Raw genomic sequence first — 25,761 nt, forward strand, 5'->3', positions numbered from 1 at the left:
AGGCAGAACTCAGATTTAATTCTTGATGCTGTGCACCTTATCCTGTGACTTAGACGAGTTATTCACTAACCTGGCTCAACCCCTGTCCTGTTGAGGTGAGCTGAGCACGCAGAGAGCAGGAGGGAGGTGTTTAACACCCACCTGTGTCTTCCGAGTGACCAGCTTCCTTTATGTTCTCAGGCGTCATCCCCGTTTAACTAAAAAGTAATCACACCATCACACACGGCTTACAGAGAATTATTTCTGTCGAACTCATGAAGATCCTGTGCATTTTAGACACACAACTTTCCTTTTAGGGAACCATTAGGGAGGATATGATCAGATTTGTTTAAAGTTTAGTTAAGAAGCAAATATGCGGTATTTAAATTATGCCTGACACATTGAGGGCTCAATGGTGGTTCCTCCCTTACGAAGGGTGGTTTATGGTTAACAGAAAATGGAGGAAATAGTTGCTATATTTAGTTTATTCACTCACTCCAGGATTCAGTTTACCGTAAGTGCTGAATACTTTTGTTCTTATGTATATCATTGATGCTCTGAAATGTCCATTTTGATTTGATCTTTTTGCTTAAAACCTCAAAGATGCTGTTGTGGGGGTGCCTTTGCTAAGGGAAATGATGTCATCAATTCTGAAGTCCATTTCTTTTTTTCTTTTTCTTTTTTTTTTTTTTTTTTGTTTTGAGATGGAGTCTCTCTCTTGTCACCCAGGCAGGAGTACAGTGGCGCGTTCTTGGCTCACTGCAACCTCCACCTCCCGGGTTCAAGCGATTCTCATTACTCAGCCTCCCAAGTAGCTGGGATTAGAGGTGTCTGCGACCACACCCGGGTGATATTTGTATTTTTAGTAGAGATGGGGTTTCACCATGTTGGCCAGGCTAGTCTTGAACTCCTTACCTCAGGTGATCCATCCACCTGGGCCTCCCAAAGTGCCGGGATTACAGGCGTGAGCCACCGCGCCTGGCCATCTGAACTCCATTTTAATGATAGGGAACACTGGTGAACTATTTTAAGCACAGCTATCAGGAAGCTCAATTGAAATATTTGTGTTAACTCCTGCAAAAAAATTTTTTAGCAGTTTCGTATCTTGGGAACAACTCTTTAAAGTATTTCTGCCATGTTTAGAACAATGTGTGAAAATGCTTGTCAAGTGAAAACGTGTATGTCGGGGGAAACACTGCTCTGTGCTTAGTGAGGTGGTGCTTTCTAAGTCCAGCCCAGGGCAAGGCAGGATTCACGTGCAGACTAATAGCACTGACAGAATTCTTGTGTAGACCACATAGAAACTTTAAAAGCAAGTTTCTGACAATGATGGCATCCATGATAGTCATGTAAAAATGTCATAGAGACTAAAATTCTCTGCCAGATTATGTCGAAACAAACGTGTAAGTGCAGGTTTCATTTATCCATTAGTTGGGTTCTCAGATGAAGTCTAGAAGCATATTCTGTACTCAAGAGGCCAAACTTCTTCATGTTAATCTGTTTTAAATTTGCTTTTTCGGAAGACTGGAGCTGTCACTTAAACCACAGGAATATATCCATTATAAATGAAGGCTGGCATTCCTTTTCACCTGAACTGGATGATTTTTAGAAGTATTGCTGATGATATCAGGTTCACGAATGATTTCCCACGTTAAAGGTTATGGAGCATCCAGCCTAGAAGAATAATTGTCAAAACTTGACACTTGTTTGTTGGTAGTCTCCCTGCCTTAGGGCCTGTTGGAAACAATATTTTTGCCACTAGGGATCCCTGTGTTTTAAGAGACCTAACATTTGTGGGAGCTTTTTCCTAACCAGCTTGGTGCATTTCTCATCTCTCACCAAAGCTGCGGTCAGAGCTTCTGATGGGTGCTGGACAGGCACCACCTGCCTTCCTTCCCTCACCTGCTGCCTTGCTCTGGCATTTTCCCTCACCTGGACTGTTGCCATCGCCTGGTCATTGGGTCCCCTGCTCCTACCTTGCACCTGGTCTCAGAAGCCAGAATGACCTTTTAAAAGCATCTGTAAGACCCTGTCATTCCTCACCTCAGAATGTTCCTTTGCATTTAAAATAAAATCCAGCTCTGTAAACCCATGGGATCTGACCCCTCCTCACATCTGCCTTATCTTGTACCCCTCTGCCTCACACCCCCTGCATTCCAGCTACCCTAACCCTAGCCTTCTTTTCATTCCTTGCCCAAGCCTGGGCAATCATCTTCTGTGTCACAGGCTTTATCGCCACTGTGTGTATCTGCATAGGGCAGATTCTTCTTGATATTTCAGCACTGGTTAAATGTTTCCTTCTTGGAGAAACCTTCCCCAACCATCCAGTCTAGAGCAGCCAGCCGTTTCCTTTAATTGGGTTATTTAATAATGTCTGTCTCTAACTGACACTTTTTATTTCTTGTTTTCCTCCAATTAGAATGTTGTCTCCACTAGAGCAGAGACCTTGTTCATCTTTATTTGATGTATCCCTAGGCCTCAGAACAGCTAGCTGTTCAGGAAATGTTTGTTAAAGGAATGTATTAATGAATGAAGCAATGATATAGCCAGTATTTCTAAGTTAATTCATAAGTTTCCAACATAAAGCAAAAAAGCCTCGTCAGTACGTACAGCCATGTCACTGCTGAATGTACACTTTCCTTTAAAATAGCAAAACAAACTCTCAGATCCTCAGAGTCTGAACCTCTTTTCTGAACCTCTGAAGTTCAGGAATCCTAGTCTGGGAACTTCCTTGCGTTTGACAAAGTGTTCACAGTGCAGAGATCCTAGAACAGAATTTGAATTGGTTCTTCTGCCACTCCCTCAATAGACTTAATTTGCAAGTAGTTTTACCCCCAGGGGAACCCTGTCTCTCCTATTAGTACTGTCACTGAACTCTATTAGAGTTCTCTGCTAACATAGGTCCCCTTCCTCGAGTAGGGGCATCAGCTGCCTCCTTTGCTTATTAAAAGGTATTTGGGTACATGTGGGATCAACCAAAGATTCTTGGTATTTCAGAAGCATAGGCAATTTTATATGCTGGTATTTGGTACCAGTTGGATTTGGAAATATGAACATATAGTGGTAAGGTGGATGCTTCCATAGTCACCATATCTAGATATATATTCTAAACTATATTTGTTGATTTTTCTGCTCACGCATAGAAGAGCTAAACATTTTTGAACTTAAAAGCTAAAAGCTTACTGCAGATAAACCAGATTTTCCCAATCTACTAAGTAAGCGTTTTTTTCAACTTTTTCAGGTTATCTGGGTAAAGTGTTGCTTCAGTGAACTAAATAAAACTTTAATAGATTCAAATAGTTAATGAAGCCTTCAGCCTGAGCCACACAGCGGTGGGAGAGGTCGGCCGCTTGCTGGAGTGCTGCTGGCTGCCTGCCCTCAGGGCTTTATGCCCTTGGGCCTTGTCAGTAGGATCAGGTAGTATCTGTCTTCACTTAGCAACATTTCTTGAGATTTCTTGCTGTGAATATAACAGTGTCTTTGGTTCTCAGGAATCCTAGAATTTTGGAATTTTACAACAGAAAGGGAAGCCACATTCTGTTGAGGGCACAGAGCAAACGGCAGAGTTGGGCCCAGAACCCATTTTTCCTGCCCTGTCACAGTACCTCCTGCACTCTTACTTATTCCTCATTGCCCTTCTATCTTTCCGAAGTAGCCTGTGATGTTTGTGTCTTAAGTTTAAAACTAGTTGTTTAACTTGAGACTGAAAGTTAGTAATTTTTTTTTTAATCAGACAAGGGTTCTTTCCTGTAAAAATCCTTTCTGTCCCCACAGACTTGGTTAAAGCCCCCTGTCTGGGCTGTGTTCTCACACCCTGGGCATGGTGCTGGGCTTGCTTCTTGAGGTAACCTGTCTGAATGTGCATTCCTTGAAGCAGGGGACTGGGGCCCGTGGCCTTATTATAGTCTCATTTGGTTTTTGTTTTAAGTTTCCAGTTCTGATTTGTAACTGTGCAACGCTGTTACGGAATCTTTGTCTCCATATTGGTGAATGTTGGTAATCCTTTGTAGATTTACAGTGGCTGTTGTGCAAGTTAACTTTTGAGTTATTACGTCTTCACAAAAATTCTGACTTTCTGCCTCTTACATAATCTTAAAAAGTCAGTCAGCTCCATAGGAGTTGGTGTATTGGCCTTCAAGATTTGAACTTAGCATGGCCAAAAAGCTTGTTTTTTACAAACTGTCAGAATTGTCCCCCCATCTCAACCCTTTATTATCAACTTTTTGAAGGTATTTATAATGACTAGTCCTGAATTTAACCGTTTTGTACTTTGAGGAGTAACTTGTCCCCGCTGCCCCTCAGGGCCAGTGTGGTCTCTGAGTTTGGCCTAGCTTTGAGCTGAAACAATGGAGAAGCCCAGCTGATGCTTTCTGAGATTCCCATGGCTGCCAGATGAACCCTGAGTAACGAGATGACGTCTCCTTAGCGAGGGTCAGGCGGCCTTGCGGGACCTGCCTGTATCTGGCTCACTCTCGGTCCCTTCTCCTCACCTCTCATCACTCTCACACACCCCTTCCTTCCTGCCACAGCAGACCATGTAACCTCACACAAGTAAGTGCATGCGATCCTCCATGCTGTTCTGCTTTTGCTTGATCGGAATCCTCTGCCTAGAACTTCTTCCATTCTTTCTTTTACTCTTTCTCTCTCTCTTTTTTTTTTTTTTTTTTTTGGAGGGGGGATGGAGTTTTCACTCTTGTCACCCAGGCTGGAGTGCAATGGCATAATCTTGGCTCACTGCAACCTCTGCCTCCCAGGTTCAAGAGATTCTCCTGCCTCAGCCTCCCGAGTAGGTGGGATTACAGGTGCCCACCACATACATGGCTAATTTTGTATTTTTAGTAGAGATGGGGTTTCACCATGTTGGCCAGGCTGGTCTCGAACTCCTGACCTCAGAGGATCCACCCAACTTGGCCTCCTAAAGTGTTGGGATTATAGGCATGAGCCACTGCACCCAGCCTCTTCTACTGTTTCTTTAAACACAACTCAGGAGGTGAAATTGCCAAGAGTGAGGTGGATTGGAGTTAGGCATAGAGAGGGAAGTGCTGTCTCAATCCCAGCATGAGCCTCTGGACAGATGGAGGCCACCTGCTGCAATGGGGAGGACAGGAGTCAAGCAGATTGGGGGGTTGGCAGCAGGCAGGGGGTGGTGCAGAGATCAAAGGTTTGGATGGAAAAATGTTCAGTATTAGGTGCTTCTGAGATAGCCAGGTAAAAAAGTGAGAAGAAGAGTTGTATTTATGGATCTGAAGCTCAGCGAGAGGTCACAAAATTTGGAATTGTCATCATATTTGAAATGAAGTGGATGAGCGCTCCAAGAAAGAGGATTTGAAGAGTGAGATGGATTCATAAAGAATTGCGACGTTTAGAAATAGAATATGAGAAATGGGATATGCAGAGACAAGTGGAAATAAGGAAGAGTAGCCAGAAAAGATAGAAGGAAACCAAGAGGGTGTCAAACCTGGAGAACTGAAAGATGAGAAGGGATGCCACCTAGGATTAACTGGCTTGTGGGGAGGTCATGGTCACCTTAGCAAGGTTACTAGAATTATGAGGCATACATTGAAGGGTGAGTGAGTGGGAGGATGTGGTGACAGCAGGAGAAGAAAATTCCTTCCAGAAGCTTGGCACCGCAGAAAAGTAGAGAGGTAGGGCCCTACTAGAGGGAGTAAGAGAGTGGAATGTGAGACCATTTGGTCGTTTGGTTTCTTTTGGTGATTTTCTTTTTGGATGGATGATACTAGGGCATTTTTTTTTTCATGCAATTAGAAAAAATTCAGTAGAAGGGCCAAAGAATATCACTGTCTTCTAGCTTGCTAGCAACTGATGGTTTTTAGCATACTGGTGGATAGTACTCAGTCACAAATACTTACGCTAAGTAGGACCCACTTCTCCTATAAATTTACACTTGGAATATAAAAGAAAAAAAGGTTGGTGTTAAAAAGTTTGTTCATTTGAGTCCTATATCCTCGTTAGACAGGTAAATGGTATGAAGAGGTTTTCTTTTATGAAGTGCTTTGTTACTCTGTAGGAATCCTGTCTTACACATAAATGACAGAAATTTATATTAAGCATTTTCCTTCACTAAATCTTTAGTTTGTGTCTTTTAATAAAATGCCACTGAATTTTCATGTCAGCAAGAGAGGTAGGTAAATTTGAATACAGAAACTAATTTAGCAGTCATTTAGTTAGGAGATAGAGATTTTAGAGCTGCCACTTGTAAAAGTGGAAAAGATGAGGATTAACTGACTTTTTTTTCTTACTTCTGCAGAATAAAAAATTAGAACTGAAAAGGATCAAAGCCCAAAATGCATGACAATGGCCGTCTTTTTATAGGTGAATTAGATTGGAGATTGTGAAGATGATTTCATTCACACCTGCACAGGCATCCTTTGAAGCTCATTACCTTTTCTTTTGGTGTTCATTTAATAAATATATTCCTGAGAGAGGCATATTGAAGTATGATTTACGTTTCTTTAAAAAAAATTAAGGACTCCTCTTGCCATCTGCCTAGCATACTTATGAATGTCATTACCCCAACTTTTAGGCTTTGGAGTTTCTAGGAATCCAAACCTTTAAAGCCTGAGCAAAACACAATTGTAAGGTAAATTTAGTATCAAGAAAAGACAGTTTCAGTAAAAACTAAGCATAAATACATTTTGTATCACTTTCTATTTGGGATTTCAAGTGATGATATTTGCTTCCAGTAACCCAAATAATTGGCAGATAGTTTGGTGCAAAGTGAACCTATCGGAAGAGACGGGAACTTTGGAAAACAATAGTCTTTAGTTAGTTGGAAAGGGAAAGCTGTGATTTTAAATGGCAAGCACCATCCTAGAAAGCAAGGAATAAGTATAAGAAAAAGAAGAACCAAAGCAGTGTAAATATCTTGAAAATCTAGTTTAAAAGAAATGTTTTGGCATTTGGGTTTAAGTGTGAAGGAGCACACTGTAAACTTATTAAAATAACGAGTTAAAGTTAGACGTATTTTATTGTCTTGTCTTGTCTTGTATTTATTTTTTTGAGACAGAGTCTCTCTGTGTCACCCAGGCTGGAGCACAGTGGTGCGATCTCGGCTCACTGCAACTTCTGCCTCCTAGGTTCAAGAAATTCTTGTGCCTCAGTCTCCCAAGTAGCTGGGATTACAGGCAAGCACTACCACGCCTGGTTAATTTTTGTATTTTTAGTAGAGACAGGGTTTCACCATGTTGTTCAGGCTGGTCCTGAACTCCTTACCTCAAGTGATCCGCCCGCCTGGGCCTCCCAAAGTGCTGAGATTACAGGTGTGAGCCACTGTGCCCAGCCAGACGTATTGTATTTAGATGTTTATAGTAGTTTCCCATTACAAATCAGATTATTGCTTGCTTACACTGGTATATGGGTAGGGAAGAGGAAACAAGTTTTGAAATAGAATTTGCTGATCTAGGCCATCCATACTGGTTTATTTGTAGGAATAATAAGAGCTTATATCCTTTGAGAAATGTGGAATTAGATATTGATTCTAGTGAGATTCCAGCATTAAAAAGCTGTTCATTTCAAAGTTTTATTACTTTATCTGTCAGTAGCCTTGACAGTTTTATTTTATTAAAATTGGCCAAAACGGCAATGATTTGCATTTATTATATTATGCCTTTAGTGCTGGAAAATTAATATACCTAGGAAATACATGACAAGGGCATAGTAGATTATTTTGAGGTATGAGCTGCTGTGATTTGTGTGATATACAGCAGGTAAGGTATTATATGGTATAGTCATAGATGATAATGGTACATTATTTTGTTCTTTAGATAGTTGGTAGGTGGTTGTTGGGCTCTATCCATTTTACATTTTTATTTAGCTTGTGTACTGCTGGCTCTCTGCTTTGGAGATGGTCCTGGATTTAAGACAAAAGCAGATGCAAAATGGTTTCCCGACTAGGATGATAACACTAAAATCGTGGGATATTCATTTGCTCAGGAAATAGAATGAGCAATTTCCGGAGCAAATGAACGCAAGCTAAAGTTGTTGATTTCTGCCTAACGTCACAGTCCAGAGTAGGTGGGTCGTGGTCCATGAGGTCATCCAGAGACCCATGCTGGAGCGGGTGGCTCTGTCATTCCCCTGAATGTGACATGTCCAGGATTGGGTTTAAGACCTGCATATCCAGCCAGTGGGAAAGGGAAATCTAGGGCAAGTGGCTTTGTCTTTCTGAAGATGACCTAAACATTGAGTGCATTTTTTTTTTTTCTATTGTCTCCTTGGTCCAGTCTTAATCCACAGCCACAGCTCATTGTAGTCTCAAGCTGGGTGAAGGGCACCTGCTAAATCCGAAAGCTTAGTTACCAAAAGAAGATGGAGAACATGAATTCCAGAGAGCATATTTCCAGCACAGACTAGGAGCTCCTTGAGATGGGGGGTAGTGGTTACAACAGGTGCATCTCTTTTCTAAACCACAAGCAGTGCTTGGCTTATATTTGGTACTCAGTAAGTGTTTGGTGCGTTGAATTGACTATTAAAGCTAATCCTTTCCCTTCCAAAAGATGGAATTTGATCAGAGGCTCTAAATTCTGCAGCGCCCCACAACCTTTCCTCCTCCTCCACTGTTTTCTCTCTATATATAGGCCATTTTCCAGGATAAGCTTACAAAAGAGAATATAATATTTACTTTTAAGATTTGCTTGAAAATCTAAAATGTATTATAACAGGAAAAAAGAAAGTCTGTTCATTTTATTTGCATCACTACCTTTCTCTGTATTTGGACTTGATATTTACATATGCTTTGGGCAACTAAGCACATGCCAAATTGGTATGTCTTTTTTATTCAACAGAACGAATATCTGGTGATTGTGAAAGTAACCCTAAATAGAAAACACAGATATAGCATCTAGTTTATAACCTAGATTGGTATTTGTGATGTTCCCTTTTTCTTCAAATTATTAAATATATTTATATATATAGTGAAGATAGGAACTAAGAAGTTACTAGTTATATTTTTGCGCAATTCTATATTATACCAATTATATCATTTGCTTAAAGCACTACAGTAGTCCTTTGCTTATATTTTTACTATAAAATTAGAATTAGGAAGGGAAATTATATGACAATAATGAGATATTTGTACTTGAGATACTTACTCCATGTACCTAAGATAAGAAGTTGCTTAAAATGACATGGTATCTATTTGGCATAATAGCAGCTCTCTTGCTGCTTAGAGCAAAAATCTGCTTTAAAAACATAGTGGCATATCTTATTAGTAAGAGAAAAATGTCATAGCAAGAAATAAGTTATTTAGGTATTATCATGTTCAGTGTCCTGATTTGTCGGCACGTGTGGAAACCGAGGCACGAAATCCTGAAACATCTTGACTTGCAATCTTTGGGAAGATGTTCATATTTTAGAAGGTCTTTTTAAAGTATGTATCAGATTATTATATATTAAGATCTGTTGTTTGTGTACCTTATGAGATATGAGATAAACTTACCACACTCAAGGGAAATAGGGGGAAGCCAGGAAGAAGATGAGAATTAACTTGGGAGGGAAGGAGAGGTGATCCTGCCTGTGCCCCTCCAGCTATGGCCAGTGGAACAGATCCCGAGTCCCTGAAGAAGCTGCTGTTGTACCTCGGTTGCTAACTCCAAGAGGGATCACTGGGTTAGGAGGAAGCACATGGGAAAGGCATTTGTTCCTTGAAGTGTCTGGAGATTTGGGGGGTTGTGAGGGCCCCTGTGTAGAGATAGGAAGGGGGAGGGAAATGAGAAAGAATGTGTGCTTCCATTATTAAATCATCCTTCCAGGCGATTGAAATATAGATGCAGGTTAACAGCAAACATTTTTAATTGAATGTAAGATACTTCATTATTATGACATTTCTTTAATGTCATTTCACAATCTATTGTGGCAAAATTCTAGTAGGAATGAAGCCTGTGATCATTACAAATCAACTTTTCTTCCTAGATAAATGTTAGTTTTGAGCCCCTGGTGGGCACCCATCTCAGTGGGGAAGTTGACAAGTCATCTGTCGGGTGTGTGGAATAGGATAGGGTTGGTAGCATCTCCCTTTCTCCTTGTGGTTCTCTTGAGCTGTTCACAGTGAGCATCCTAGTTTTCTTGCAGAGGGAAGGTAGCTGCACGGAGTGACCTGATCTTCCCTTTTTTTCTGCTTGCAGAACAATCAACCATGACGACTGAATCTGGATCAGACTCGGAATCCAAGCCGGACCAGGAGGCCGAGCCCCAGGAGGCGGAGGGGGCGCAAGGGCGCGCGGGGGCGCCCGTGCCGGAGCCGCCCAGCGAGGAGCAGCAGCAGGTCCTGGAGCAGTTCGCCTCTGCTGCAGCGCACAGCACCCCGGTGCGGAGGGAGGTGAGCCCAGGCCAGAAAACTAATGACTCCGTGTTTGCTGAGCTGCTCCAGGATCATCTTTAACCTTCGTCTCTTAGCCCTAGAGACAGCTATGAGGGGTCATCTGTTGTTCCCATTCTAGCCCCAGGCAGATGAAAATGTATGCTATTTTAAGGCTTTCAGTGAATGACATTCCACAACCTTGCCTGGTAACGCCTTTTAATTAAAACACTGAAACTCACTGAAGTCCAGGCTGGAGATTATTGGTCCTATCTGGATTTAGAGGAAAGATGAGACACCAAACTGACAGCTTTAATTATGCTTGTGGTTGTTTTTCCTTTCAAGCCTAAGGGCTAGAGTGAGTTTGCATTTCCCCAGGCATCGCCCTGACCCTAATGTTGCAGATCTGCTTTTATCATCATCATCATCATCATCATCATCATCATCATCATCATCATTATACTTTAAGCTCTGGGATACATGTGCAAAATGTGCAGGTGTGTTACATAGGTATACACGTGCCATGGGTGGTTTGCTGCGCCCATCAACCCGTCACCTACATTAAATATTTCTCCTAATGCTATCCCTCCCGTAGCCCCCCAGCCCCCGACGGGCCCCAGGGTGTGATGTTCCCCTCCCTATGTCGGTGTGTTCTCACTGTTCGACTCCCACTTATGAGTGAGAACATGCGGTGTTTGGTTTTCTGTTCCTTTGTTAGTTTGCTGAGAATGATGGTTTCCATCCATGTCCCTGCAAAAGACATGAACTCATCCTTTTTTGTAGCTGCGTAGTATTCCATGGTTTTTTAGCAGATCTTCAGGTAGGTCTTTCCCTCCCTATACACATCTATATTTTCAACTCTTTTCCCTGTACATGTTTGAATAATGCATTTCTTTTAAAAGCTTTAAAGTATGGTTTACCTGCAGGCCTTGAATAAGTCCATATTTAAATGTCTTTTGTCTTAAAACTTCAAACCTGGAATCAAAATGTTTTGGAGTGCCAGTTTGTATGTAGTAAAGCAATCTGGTGTCCCCACAAGTGATTGGCCTCTTGTATGTCAGGAGTGTTTCACACTAGAAATTCTAAGATGTTGAGAGAAGAGATATAATCAGCATATTAGTGAAAATCTTTGGAAGTCACAACATGAAACTATATATTTGCAACCTGATTATTTTATTTCTTTACCTAGAGTATTTGCAGGTTTGCCTCTTTTTTTTTTTTTCTTTTTTTTTTTTTTTTTTTTTTTTTCCATTTTATACTTACTAAAAATTTGAGGCCGGGCACAGTGGCTCATGCCTGTAATCCCAGGACTTTTGGGAGGCCAAGGAGGGCGGATCACCTGAGGTCGGGAGTTTGGGACAGCCTGACCAACATGGTGAAACCCTATCTCTACTAAAAATACAAAAATTAGCTGAGTGGTGGTGCACGTCTGTAATCCCAGCTATTCGGGAGGCTGAGGCACGATAATCACTTGAACCCGGGAGATAGAGGTTTCAGTGAACTGACATTACACCACTGCACGCTGGACTGGGTGACAGAGCGAGACTCTGTCTCAAAAAAAATATTCTTTTTGAGGTAAAATATACATATAACACTTACCATCTTTTTTTAAGTGTACAGTTTAATGATAAGTACATTTATATTTTTATATAAAATATACATTTTATATTATATATATTTATATTTTTAAAAAATTCCTTTCATCACTCCTCCTCCCTACTCTTCTCCCTATGCTTCCTAGCCTCAGATAATCACCATTCTACTCCCCGTCTTCATGAGATCCCATTTTAGCCCCTACATATGAGTGAGAAGATGCAGTATTTGTCTTTTGGTGCTTGGCTTATTTTACTTAATGTAACAGCCTCTAGTTCCATCCGTGTGGGTGCAGATGACAAGATTTCATTCCTTTTTTCTGGCTGAATAATATTCCATTGTGTATATATACCACTTTCTAAAAAATTCATTCTCCTGTTGATGGGCATTTAGGTTGATTTCATATTTTAGCTGCTGTGAATAGTGCTGCAGTAAACACTGGAGTGCAGATGGCTTTTCTATATATCGATTTCCTTTCTTTCAGATGTATGTCCAGTAATGGAATTGCTGGATCATATGATAGTTCTATTTTTAGTTTTTGAGGAACCTTCATACTGTTTTTCGCAGTGGCTGTACTAATTTACATTTATGAGGATTCTCCTTTCCCCACATCCTTGCCAGCATCCATTACTGCCTGTCTCTTTGACGTATGCTGTTTTAACTGGGGTGAGATGATAACTCAGTTGTGGTCTTGATTTGCATTTCTCTGATAATTAGTGACACTGAGCATTTTTTTTCATATACCTGTTGGCCATTTGTATGTCGTCTTTTGAGAAATACCTGTTCAGATCTTTTGTCCATTTTTAAATCTCATTTTCTCTAGCTATTGAGTTGTTCGAGTTCCTTAGATACTGTGGCTAATAATACCTTGTCAGGTAGACACTTTGCAAATTTTTTCTCCTATCCTGTAGGCTCTTTGTTAAGTTTTTCCTTTGCTGTGCAGAAGTTTTTTTGGCTGGATGTAATCCCATTTGTCTATTTTGGTTTTGATTGCCTATGCTTTTGAGATCTTATACACAAAAAAACTTTGCTGAGACCAATCTCCTGGAGCATTTCCCCAGTGTTTTCTTCTAGTGGTTTCATAGTTACAGGTCTTACATTTTTAAGTCTTTAATCCATTTTGATTTGATTTCTGTGGATGGTGAGAAATACAGGTCTAATTTCATTGGTCTCATATAGTTAATCCAGTTTTCCCTACACCCTTTACTGAAAAGACTGTTCCCCATTGAATGTTCTTGGCACCTTTGTCAAAGATGAGTTGGCTGTATATGTGGATTTATATCTGGATCCTCTACTCTGTTCCATTGATTTATGTGTCTATTTTTATGCCAGTACCATGCTGTTTTGGTTATTATAGCTTTGTAGTAAATTTTGAAGTCAGGTAGTGTGATGCCTCCAGCTTTGTTCTTTTTAGTCAGGATGACTTTGGCTATTCGGTGTCTTTTGTAGTTCCATGTAAATTTGAGGACATTTTTTTCTAATTCTGTGAAGAGTGTCATAGGTATTTTGTTAGGGATTCCATTGAATTTGTAAATTGCTTTGGGTAGTATTGCCATTTTAACAGTATTAAGTCTTCTAGTTCATGAGCATGGAATATCCTTCCATTTTTTGTATTCTCTTCAATTTTTTTCATCAGAGTTTTATAGTTTTCCTTACATCAATCTTTCACTTCTTTGGTTAGATTGCTTCCTAGGTATTTTATATTTTGTAGCTGTTGTAAATAGGATTGCTTCTTGATTTCTTTTTCAGATAGTTCACCATTGGCAAGTTTAAACACTGCTGATTTTTGTATGTTGATAAATTCTGCAATTTCACTAAATTCATCTATCAGTTCTCACAGTTTTTTGGTGGAGTCTAGGTTTTTCTAGGTATAAGATTATGTCATCTGTGAACAAGGCTAAGCTGACTTCTTCCTTTTCAATTCGGATACCCTTTGTTTCTTTCTTTTGCCCAATTGCGCCAGCCAGGACTTCCAGTATTATGTTGTATAATACTGAAAGTGGGCATCCTTTACTTGTTCTGGTCCTTAGAGGAAAGGCCTTCAGTTTTTCACAATTCAGTACAATGCTAATGTGGGTTTTTCATATATGGCGTGTATTATTTCGGGGTATGTTCCTTCTATACTGATTTTGATGAGGATTTTTAATCATAAAGGCATGTTGAATTTTATCAGATGCTTTTTGGAGTCTATTGAAATAATCATGGTTTTTATTCTTGATTCAGTTAATGTGATGTATCGTGTTGATTGATTTGTGTATGTTGAACCATCTGCATCCCTAGGATGAATCACATTTAATCATGGTGAACGATCTTTTCAGTCCCCTTTTTAATGTGTGGTTGAATTCGGTTTGCTGGTATTTCACTGAGGATTTTTGCATCAATGTTCATCAGTGATATTGGCGTGTAGTTTTGTTTTTGTTGTCTCTTTGTCTGCTTTTGGTATCAGAGTAATATTGGCCTTGTAGCATGAGTTTGGAAGTATTCCCTCCTCTTCAATTTTTTTTTTTTTTTGAAGAGTTTGAGAAGGATCAGTATTAGTTTTCTTTACATGTTTGATAGAATTCAAGTGAAGCCTTCAGGTCCTGGACTTTTTTTGATAGAAGACTTTTTATTATAGCTTTGATCTCATTACTCATGACTATTTTGTTGAGGTTTTCTGTTTCTTCATATTTCATTCTTGGTGGGTTGTATGTGTCTAGAAATTTATCCATTTCTTCTGGGTTTTCCAATCTGTTGCCATATAGTTGTTCATAATGGTCGCTATGAGTCTTCATATTTCTTAGGTCCGAGTTGCTATGTCTCCTTTTTCATGTCTGATTCTATTTATTTGGATCTTCTCTCTTTTTCTTAGTCTAGCTAAAGGTTTGTCGATTTTGTTTATCTGTTCAAAAAACCACCTCATTGTTTTGTTGATCTTCTGTATTTTTTTGATCTCAATTTCATTTATTTCTACTCTGATCATCATCGTTTCTTTTTCTTTTAATTTTGGGTTTGGTTCATTCCTGCTTTTCTAGTTCCTTGAGGTGCATATTTGAAGGCTTTTTACCTTTTTGATATAGACATTTATTGCTCTCCACTTCCCTCTTAGTACTGCTTTTGTTACATCACACAGATTTTTTGTCTTGTATTTCCATTTTTACTTGTGTTTCAAGAATTTTTTAATTTATTTCTTAGTTTCTTCACTGACTTATTGGTCATTCAGGGCATGCTATTTAATTTCCATGTGTTTGTGTATTTTCTGAGGTTCCTCTTACTGATTTCTAGTTTTACTCCATTGTGGTCAGGAAAGATACTTGATATTTTTTTTTCTCTTTTTTTTAAGTTTGTTTGGACTTGTTTTATAGCCTAAGACATGGTCTGTTCTGAACATATTCTGATGAAAAGAATGTATTCTGCAGCAGTTGAGTGAAATGTTGTGTAAATGTTGGTTAGGCCTGTTAGATCTAGTGCATGGTTTAACTCCACTGTTTCTTTGTTGATTTTCTGTCTGGATGTTCTGTCCACTACTGAGAGTGGAGTATTGAAGTCCCCTACCATTATTGTACTGCAGTCTGTTTCTCCCTTTAGATTTGGGAATGTTTTATATACCTGGGAACTCTGGTGTTAGGTGCGTAGACATTTACAATTGTATCCTCTTGCTGAATTGTCCCCTTTATCGTTATGTTAGTGACCTGCTTTTTCTCATTTTAGTCTTAGATTTGTAGTCTCTCTAGTATAAGTATAGCTACATCTGCTCTTTTTTTGGCTTCTAGTTGTATAGAATGTTTTTCCACCTTTTTACTTTCAGCCTATGTGGGTGAAGTGAATTTCTTGAAGGTGACATAGTTGGTTCTTGTTTTTATATCCATTTACTTACTTTAGGCCTTTTAATTGGAGAATTGAGGCCATTTACATTACTGTTATTGATAAGGGCTTATTACAGCTGTTTTGCTGCCTGTTTCTCGTTAAGACTCCTCTTGTTCTTTTTTTACTTGATTGTCCTTTGTGGTTAAGTGATTTTCTCTGGTAGTGTGTTTTAATATGTTGCTTTTTATTTTTAGTGGATCTATTATAGGTTTTTGTGTTGTGGTTACCATAAGGCTTACCAAAAACATCTTATAGACATAGCAAGTTATTTTAAACAGATGACAGCTTATCTTAGATAACAAATTTAAAAACAGAAACAAAGACCAAAAAAAAAACACACATACACACGTGCATGCGCACATGCGCACACACACACACACACACCACTTCTACACTTTAACTCCATCCCCATTACATTTTGACTTAGTTGTCCTAATTTGCATATTTTAATATTGCCTATCTCTTCTCAGGTTGCTGTAGATATTACTGTTTTTGATCGGTTGTCTTTTGGGCTTCATACTAGAGTTATGATTGTGGTAATAGTAGTAATAGTACATTGTACACTGTAGGTACAGTAAGTACAGTAAGAGAGTATTCTGGGTTTATCTATGTACTTGATTTTAATTTTGCCACTGAGTTTGATACATTGAAAGTTTTTTTTATTTTTATTTTTTGCACATTAGTGGTTTTTTATTTCAGATTGAAGAACTCTCTTTAGCATTTCTTTTAAGATGGGTCTGGTGGTGGTGAATTCTCTCTACTTTTGTTCTTTTGGGAAAGATTTGATCTCTCCTTTGTATTTGAATGATAATTTTGCTGGATTCTATATTCTTAGATGGCAGTTTTTTTCCTTGAGCAGTTTAAAGATGTCATTCAACTCTTTCCTGGCCTGTGTGGGTTTTCTGTTGAGAACTCTGTTACCAGGCACTTTGGAGCTCCTTTACATGTTGTTTGTTTCTGTTTCTCTTGCTGCTTTTAGGATTCTGTCTTTGTTCTTGAGCTTTGAGAGTCTATTGCTTTGTGGTATTCTTATTTAGATTGAATCTGTGTGATGCTCTCAGACTTTCCTGTACTTGAATATTTGTATCTTTTGCAAGTTTTGGAAAGTTTTCTGTGATTATTTCTTTGAATATGTTTTCTACCCTTCGCTCTTGCTCAGCTGCCTCTTGAATACCAATCATTCTTAGGTTTGGTCTTTTGAGGTAATTTTCTGTATCTTGTATGCAGCCTTTGTTCCTTTTTGTTCTTTTTTCTTTCTTCTCTGTGTCTTTTCAAATAGCTGGTCTTTGAGCTCACTGAATCTCTCCTCTGCTTTGTTCAGTCTGCTAAGAGCTTCTAATGAGTTCTTCAGTTTATCAAATCTATTTCTCAGTTCTGAGGTTTCTGTTTGATTTCTTAAAAGTATTTCAATCTCTTCATCAAATATATCTGATAAAGTTGTGAAGTGCTTTTCGTTTTTACCTTGAGCTCATGAGTTTCCTTAAAATTGGTATTTTGAATTCTTAGCTCACAAATCGCCATCTTGTAGGGTTGCATTTTCCCTTGTCTTTTGGGGGAGGTCATAGTTTCCTGTTTGCTGTTGTTTCTTGTGGGTGGGTGTCTGTGTCTTTGTATGGAAGGATTAAGTTTTAATTCCAGTTTTCTCTGTCTGCCTTGTTTTGTTTTTTATTGGATGCGTTTGCTTAGAAATTTTTTACTGCTAGGCCTCTGCCATCTCTTTGGCCCTAGGTGGCCTTTAAACCCAGGTTCACCTTGGCTCTAGTAAGCGATGGGAGTGCTGCTTGTCCTAAATGAGGGAGGTCCCAAAGGGATTATCCTGGCAGTGTGAGATGGCTGACTAGGAGTTTGTGCCCAAGAGATCTGTGGAATGTGCCTTCTCCAGCGTGGTGCTGCTGAACAGCCGCTGTGATTCGGTGTCTTCTTTGGCCAGGTTACAGAGCAGAGTGTCCAGGACTAGGGCTGGTGGTCCCATCTCCCAGCTTTTTCTCTGCGTGTGCTCGGGGATATTTCTCTCTTGAGGCAGTCACATCACTTCCTTCCCATGGGTTAAGGCAAGGACAGGTCTCCTGCAAGGAATCCCAGGAAGGTGGGAAAGATGGTTGACCACCTCAGTCTCACTTTTCCAGTATCACTTTTCCATGAGTTGGGGGAAGATTTTCTGCTCTTTTATTGCCGGGCAGAATCAGGGGGAGGGGCATCATGACTATGGAAGTCTAATTCTTCTTCTATCTGCATGGAGTTTTTCCACTTCTCCGTGGCCTCAGGATCTGTCTTGTCCTCATGTTTGAGTTCTGGGTTGTTGCTGGTGAAAATCTTGTGCCGTATATTTGTTTTAGGTTTTCTGTGGAGGAATGGGAGGAGGGAAACCAGCTCGCTTCTGTGCCACCATTTTAAAATGAATGTCGCAAGTTCTGCTTTAAACAATATTAATAATAACAATTATTTTCACTTTATAAATAGCTGCTCTGTCTGATCTCAGATGCTTTGTGATGGAGAGCAGGGAGATCCCGTCCCAGCTTGGTAGACAAACCTAAGGAACTGTTGTAGCCATCATGGTTTCCTTTTACCTTTTCTTTTTGTGGAGGAATGATGATGACAATGTTTGACTTTCTTTTTGTTTATTTTGTTTTTTTAATCTTCAAACATTTAAAATTACTAAAGTATATGTTTGCTTTTTCTTCATTCTTTCCTCTTTACTCTGAAATGAAATAGCCTGAAAATAGGAGATAATTTTAGAAAAGTATGAATATCTATACCTAGACGTGATTAAATATACTTTCTTTATCTTCTATAGTCAGATACAAAACAAGAGAAACAACACTAACAGGGAGAGATGACTGGCTGCAAAAGGCAGAGACCTTGGAGTCTTGTCTCTTCTAGTCATTGTTTTACCATCTTCAGAGAACTCATGCAAGTCCCCAACCCTCAGCTTCATCTGCAAAATGAAGAATTCAAAAAAGATAATTTCTGAGGTTCTTCCACAAAATTCTTTTATTCAGACTAGGAAGCTAACTGTTGGAGGTAAAATGAAGCTGATTTTAGTACATAGTGATGATTAGAACATGGGTTTGGCTGGATTTTGAATTCCATTCAAATCCATTGAATTTATGCCTCAAGAAAATTTCTTGGACTCCCCATGTCTCTCTTTCCTTATATGCAAATGAGGGTAATAATACCCATACCATAGAGCTACTGTGAGGATTAAAAGAGATTGAGGATTTGCTAAAATCCTATATTTAAAATTAGAACACATCATATGACTATGATTGACATTTCATTTGAGGTACTTAGTCTGCTATTTTTAAGTTCTTAAAGTTTTTTAAAAAATATGTAAGGGCCTCAGTCATGGGTTCATGTTTCCGGTGTTCCCAGAAACAATGCCTATCCTTTGAATGTTGATTCCTTAAGATGCCTCTGGAATTGACATTTAAAGTAACCCAGAAGCTTATTCTCATACAGATATTTTTATTTTAGTAAAGGAAAAGTGAAATTTTGTCTTCCCTGTTACATAGAAAATGTTGATTTCAGGTAAAATTTAAATAAAAATGTATTAATAGCTTCTAATGACCTTTGCCTATGAAGAGACAAAAATAAAACTTAAATGTGCAAAATTTGTGTAAGTTATAAAGCACTTAACGAATGTGTTATTGTTGTTGCTAATACAATACCAAAGTAATCAAACTCTGTAAATTACCTCAAGGCCAAAATTAATGACAATTTTATGATTTTCTTGCTCTTACTATTTTAATGCTTTGCTATAGAAAGGCAGTGGTTAAAAAAGTAGGGCTGGGTTGCCAGAGCAGATTTTCTTTAGTTTACTTTTTTTTTTTTTTTAGCTAAAACTTGCCTTCTCTACTCTTTTGGCCTTTAGAGTTGGTTATTCAGTTTTTTGTTGCTTTCTTTTCATAAGCTCAGCAGTTTGGTCTCTTTCAATTCTTAAGGAGTTCTCAAGACTTTGCCTTGAACTTGTGGGCAAGATAGAAGTGGAGGAGAGGAGTATATTAGCAATCTTTTGGATGGAAAACAAGATAGAAAATGAAGATAAAGCAGAAATCTGTACCTAAAACCCAAAATAAATATACCCAAATACCTTTGTAATTATATTAGTATTATAAAAATGTAAAGTTTAATAGAAAAGTTAAGATGATAAACCATCAATACTGTCTTTACTTTTTGAGCCCACGAATTTGTAGCACCAGGCTGATAGTACGTTCATGGGAGGGGAAATTCCACGCTTATTTCAAAGCCCTAAACAGAATTTAGGTACATATCTTCCTTTCGACTGTCAACATATATTTGCAGACTGGTGACAGTGGTGGCATGGCCTAAGGATTGAATTTGCAGTACTACCATTGGTGGCCATTTAATAGGTAGAAGATGGATATACAGAGAGAAGAGTTGGAGATCTGTGTGCACATTTCCAAAGAGATTGGTTTATGGGAGAATGTTACTGTTACTTAAGATGTCCTCTGCAGTTTTATATCTAGCCTGGACTAGTCTGTTATGGTTTGAACGCAGATTAAAGCTATTGGACAGATGTGATACGTTCTTACACTGGCTCATTACAGTGAAGGGAAGCAGACATAGGGGATTACTTTGTGATGAATTTCAGTTCTGCTGACTTCATTGAATTGATTGAGAGCTAAATTAAACATTTTAACAGTTGTAAAAGTACTGAAAAGATTAATACTTGAAGCTCTCCAAAGCTTAGAGTTTATCAGATATCTAATATATGGAGGGATGAGGCAGTTATATAACAAGCTGTGGAGTATACAAGGATCTGGTGAATTAAAAAAATAGAACATATAAGATGAAATCTAAACAGTACATTTTAGAGGCCTGTACTATCCAATCCTTTTTAAAAAGTCAAGAGTCAGGTATTCATTGTTTGCTTATTGAAATCTTGATAGCGCTTGCTAACTCAGTGGTTCTAAAGTAAATCCTGGAGTTAAAATGAAATAAGGCCTTATTAATACATTTAAATGACAAACAGTATTTAGGCAAATATTATAAATATCTGTGTATTTATATCTATTCCTAATATCCTAATTCAGTATCTCTCCTCCATGAAATAGAAAGCAGTTTTGTGCTATTGCATGAGCAATGCAATATTTATTTCCCATCTTGCAATGAAAACTGTTGATTGTTTGCTCTTCACAGGTCACTGACAAGGAACAGGAGTTTGCTGCCAGGGCTGCGAAACAGCTCGAATATCAGCAATTAGAAGACGATAAACTTTCTCAGAAATCATATAGCAGTAAACTCTCTCGGTCTCCATTAAAGATTGCCAAAAAAGCCTAAAAGCATGCAGTGCAAAGTGATACTTCTAGATGGATCAGAATATACCTGTGATGTAGAGGTAAGTGTGTGTTTTTGTCCTAGATATTGAGAGCTGGGGAATGTTGGTATAAAATATACAAGATGCCTCTTTATTTCTCTAGGTCTCTGGGAAATTACTTAAACCCAGTCTCTAAATATAAAATTATTTCCTAGTCTCTAACAGGGGATCAGATTAAAAATATGTATAATGTCCCAAAATGTTACAATCAAAAGGAAAATGTGATCGTATATTTTTTGAAAGATAAAATCTCCAACAATATGGTAGAAAAAAAAACATTTGAAAGCTTTAAAAACAGACTTTAATATCCTGGCTGTGAGCTATTATTTACATGAATTTTATCCTTTTTTTGCGTAATTTATGGCCACGTCATTTGTTACTTGGTGGAAAGCTTACAGATTCTGTACATAGGGGTGGCGGGATAATTCGAAAATGTCCATGCCCTTCTCTTGCTTGGAGAATGAGTAATTTTTAAAATGCACATTGTGGTGGGCATTGCAGTTTCAGTGTAAAAGGGTATACTCTTTGTTCTTCTTTGTAAAGAAAACAGATTCCTCTCAGAGAAACGGCAGTTGAATGCCTTTTGTCAGAGATGTTTGTCAAGACCAGATTAGCAGATGAGCCCACAACCTGTCTGGAGCTGCAGAGATGGCCGATTGTTGAGTTCTCTGAGTATAAGGGAGAATTCATACAGGGCATGAATTCAGGCTCTAGGAGCAGGTCTGTGTATGCACCAAGATGGAGTGGCTTGCACTTTTAGCAAGGTGATTCCATTTCAGATGTGATGTCTTCATTCAAAGAGCTCATTCTTCCTGCCTCCAGCTCCTGCCCTTGTCATAAAGAGGGGAGGGTATCACACACATCTCCAAGCCAGCCCCTCTACCCCCTCATTCCGCCGTGCTTTCACAGTCCACCCTTTCCTCAGGCTTGTGCTGAGACTCTGTCCCAGGCAGCACAGTCAGTGCACACGTGTGTGTCCTCACATACTTCTCTTCCTCGTCCCTCATGACAGCTAATACCAAGCCCATCTTATTTCCCATGTTCCCATTTACTCTGCTTCCTCTGTCTCCCAACCCCCATATAATTCCTGTTATGTTTTGTATAATGCACTCATGCACCCAGTGTTTTTCTTGGAACAGAAGATTCAAATCCATTTCACGTTGAATTCATTTAGGATGGGAATGAGAGGTAGGTTGCTAAATTGTTACAGATTGCAGGAACATAGAAAAAATCTATATGGTTTTTGAAAATAAAGTCTTACATCAAAAATTATGTAGTCTGTTGTATACCAATTTATAGAAAATTTAGTCATCCTGTATCCTTATAAACATTGATGGGCCGCTGCAGGAATCCCCAAGGGCCGTGCACAAAACTATTTCTTGCCTTTTTCTGGCTTTGATTTTGTTTAATTTTTTAGACCAACGTGTCCAATTCCTCATCTAGATGTGTGCCCTGGAAACAGGCACCTCCAGTAATATACCTCTAACTGAGTTTTACTATGAAACTTACAGGACTTTTATAACCTTGAGAGATACTGTATTTTTTCAGTGTAGATGCGTTTTCTGGAAAAATTGATCCAAGTCAAGAGAAACTTTTCCTCTTAACTTTGAGGACAGTTTTTCTATTGATTGCGTTTATATAATGGAATAAATAGGGTAAACTGGCAGTCTTCGAGTCCTGGCTATCAGAGTCTTCCAAGAGTCTAGAAGAAAGTTGATAGTGTTTCACATAGAGAGGATAATGCCTTACGGTTGACCAAGGCACAAGTAGTATCGAACATTTTGTCAAACTTAATTTATGTCTGTGCTTCAGATTCATTATAGATAATCACTGCAGTTACAAATTTTTAATTTTATATTTACCTTTCTTTTGATGTCACTGTGAACATTTTGAGTGGCACAGCAAACTTGGCCAGTTATTTTCCTCTATAATAAATTATTTTTATACATTTGACAGATTCTTAAGAGTAACTTTTTTTCTGGAATATAAAACCTTTTGCTGGCAGAATTTTTTCAGTTTCACCACAGACATTGATATCAGAAAATACGTGTTCACGACTGACATCTTTGTGAAGAAGATGGAGAAATTTGGACACGGTAAAGTTCATGGATTAATTTGTAACCGATTGGTTGAATAAGAAAAATGAATTGTAAATCAAGCAGAGTGATTCTCAAGGAGGCAATGAGGTGCTAGTTAAAAAAAAAAAAAAAAAAAAAAAAAAAAAAACAAACAAACAAACAAACAAAAAAAAACATGTTACAGTGGCTCTTGTGTTGTGATATAAACAATGGAAAGTAAAGTTTGGCTGGTGAGCTACACACGGGGCATACTAGGTAAACAGAGAAGGGAAAGCATTGCCCAGGGAAGGTGTGCTTCAGTGTTGGCTCTCCTTGAAACTGAGTCTGTATCAAAGACTTGATGAAGGCACAGAAACACAGCTGAACATTATTTTTTAAGCAATATAGAGCTTTAAAGCCTACATTGCTTATTTAAAGAGATTGATGCCTCAAGTGTCAGAATCCAGTTTTATTATAAAATGGACAGTGTGGGACACTGAAGCAAAGCAGGAAAGCTAACATTTAGCAGGAGTGGAGGTAAAACTTGACTCTGATAAAAGGGATCAAGTACAAAATGGAAATGTGTTTGCGAGAGGGGCAGTCAGACTTGGTAACAGTTTGGTTAAAACTCCTCTTTAGCTTTGAGTTCATTACAAACTCATCGTGAACCAACAGTGTGTTACAGTTGTCAAAAGCATTTTGTAATCACAGGCTGTTCCGTGGAAGCGTAGTGTTCGGTTTGCAGAAGGCAGCGAGCCATCCTGTTCCCTGCGTTGCACAGATCCTGCCTGCAGGGCTATGTTTCAATCACATGCGATAAATGCTCTGAAGCCACCAGACTGGGGAGGGCTGTTGGTAACCCGTGTGGTTTCAAGGAACTTCCTTAAAGTTTCTGAACAGAAAGATGAGGGTGAAAATACTTGCCTTGAAAGGCATCATTGAGAAGATTAAAGCAAATAATTTATTTGAACACTTTCTGGGATGTGGCATATTCGTAATGGTCTCTGTTTAATAATGATAATACGAACAATGGACTTTGACCTGAGCTTATTCAGCGAGAATTATAGGATGGTGAATGATCTGGAAGCTTTCATATGAGGAATGGTTAGAGAAATAGGATGTGTTAAATATGGAAAAAAAAAAAAGATTGGTGTGGAGGACAGGAAAGCTATTCTCAGTTACTTGGAAAGGTGGAGACTGAAGGGTTATTATAACTTTTATGTATAAAAAGCAAAACTAAGGTAGAAGTTACAGAAAGATTGTAAGTTAACAGGAAAATAATGTCTTTAAGGATCGCTGTCAACCTTGTGATGACATATGCACTACCATGGGAGGGTTCCTGTGGAAACTGTAGGTGCGATTATGGAAGCCACTGGTTCCTCACATGCTGCCTCAGACCATACCACATCCAGTGCCCCTTCCTGCTACCACTGATGGACAGAAGAGACATACAGACACAAAGAAACCAGACTGAAAGAGGCAGAATTATTTCCCTAATCCCTCTCTCCAATATGTGTAGTTATAGATGAATTAAGAATGAAGGCGATGATAACAGATGAAACTTTTTTTTGCATTTAATAAGGCATCAAAAAGAGCATTTTATTTTCATAAAATTGTGATGTTTTTCTCCATGGCATATTGAATGCCTTCATCACATCAACTTAAAATCATTAAGGCTCAGCTCTGCCATGATGGTAACATGAGAATTTATAGTCACCTGTAAAAGACTCCCTGGCAACACACACACGCGTGTGCACACACACACACACACACACACACACACACACAGACGGCTACAGTGGGAGAGACTTATCAACCCAGAAAGCAAGATAGAAGGAGTAGTTATCTGAGAGCAATGAGTGAACACTTACTGCCTGTTTGATCTGCACCATTTCCCCACCCATGTTTCGATGCTAGCCTTTTCAGATCATACTTTCTCTAACTTCCTTCTAGCAGTCGGCTTAGATCATTGTAGCATTCAGTGCTTTTCCATGTGAGAGACATTTTTTTTTTTTTTTTTTTTTTTTGAGACGGAGTCTCGCTCTGTCACCCAGGCTGGAGTGCAGTGGCGCAGTCTCGGCTTAGTGCAAGCTCCGCCTCCCCGGTTCATGTCATTCTCTTGCCTCAGTCTCCCAAGTAACTGGGACTACAGGCAGCTGCCACCACGCCTGGCTAATTTTTTGTATTTTTAGTAGAGACAGGGTTTCACTGTGTTAGCCAGGATGGTCTCGATCTCCTGACCTCGTGATCCACCTGCCTTGGCCTGCCAAAGTGCTGGGATTACAGGCGTGAGCCACCGCACCTGGCTGAGAGACTTTTTCCTCACTAACTTTTTTTTCAAACTCAGTCTTGATTATTTAAAATATAAGAAAAGATCTTATTATAGCGAGCCTGATACATATGTTTGAGAAATATTTACACTCTGCCAGATTTTCACGTATGCCAACAAAATCACTGTGTGATTCTGTTCCTCTTGTACTGTTAGAGAATGCAATCAGTGTCCTTCAGCAAGTTGGTTACTGTTGTTGATGTTTATTTCTCAAACATAAATTTTAAAAGAGAAAATAAATACAAATACCTCAGTCCCATGCAATGGAGGTAACAGTCCTCCCACTCATCCCATTTATTTTCAT

At 38.9% G+C, this 25,761-nt stretch overlaps 1 protein-coding gene across 1 annotated transcript in view; it reads left to right on the plus strand.

The window, feature by feature from the left end:
- The window catches only part of EPB41L3 (erythrocyte membrane protein band 4.1 like 3), a 153,523-nt gene that overhangs the window by 45,865 nt on the left and 81,897 nt on the right, over window positions 1-25,761 (plus strand). Inside the window, 3 exon segments of the mRNA XM_010373386.2 lie at window positions 10,122-10,315; window positions 20,894-21,022; window positions 21,024-21,092. Of these exon segments, the coding sequence (XP_010371688.2) occupies window positions 10,133-10,315; window positions 20,894-21,022; window positions 21,024-21,092 (381 nt within the window). The 5' untranslated portion in view covers window positions 10,122-10,132.

The sequence above is a fragment of the Rhinopithecus roxellana genome, chromosome 21 (assembly GCF_007565055.1).
Source record: "Rhinopithecus roxellana isolate Shanxi Qingling chromosome 21, ASM756505v1, whole genome shotgun sequence".
NCBI lineage: Eukaryota > Metazoa > Chordata > Mammalia > Primates > Cercopithecidae > Rhinopithecus > Rhinopithecus roxellana.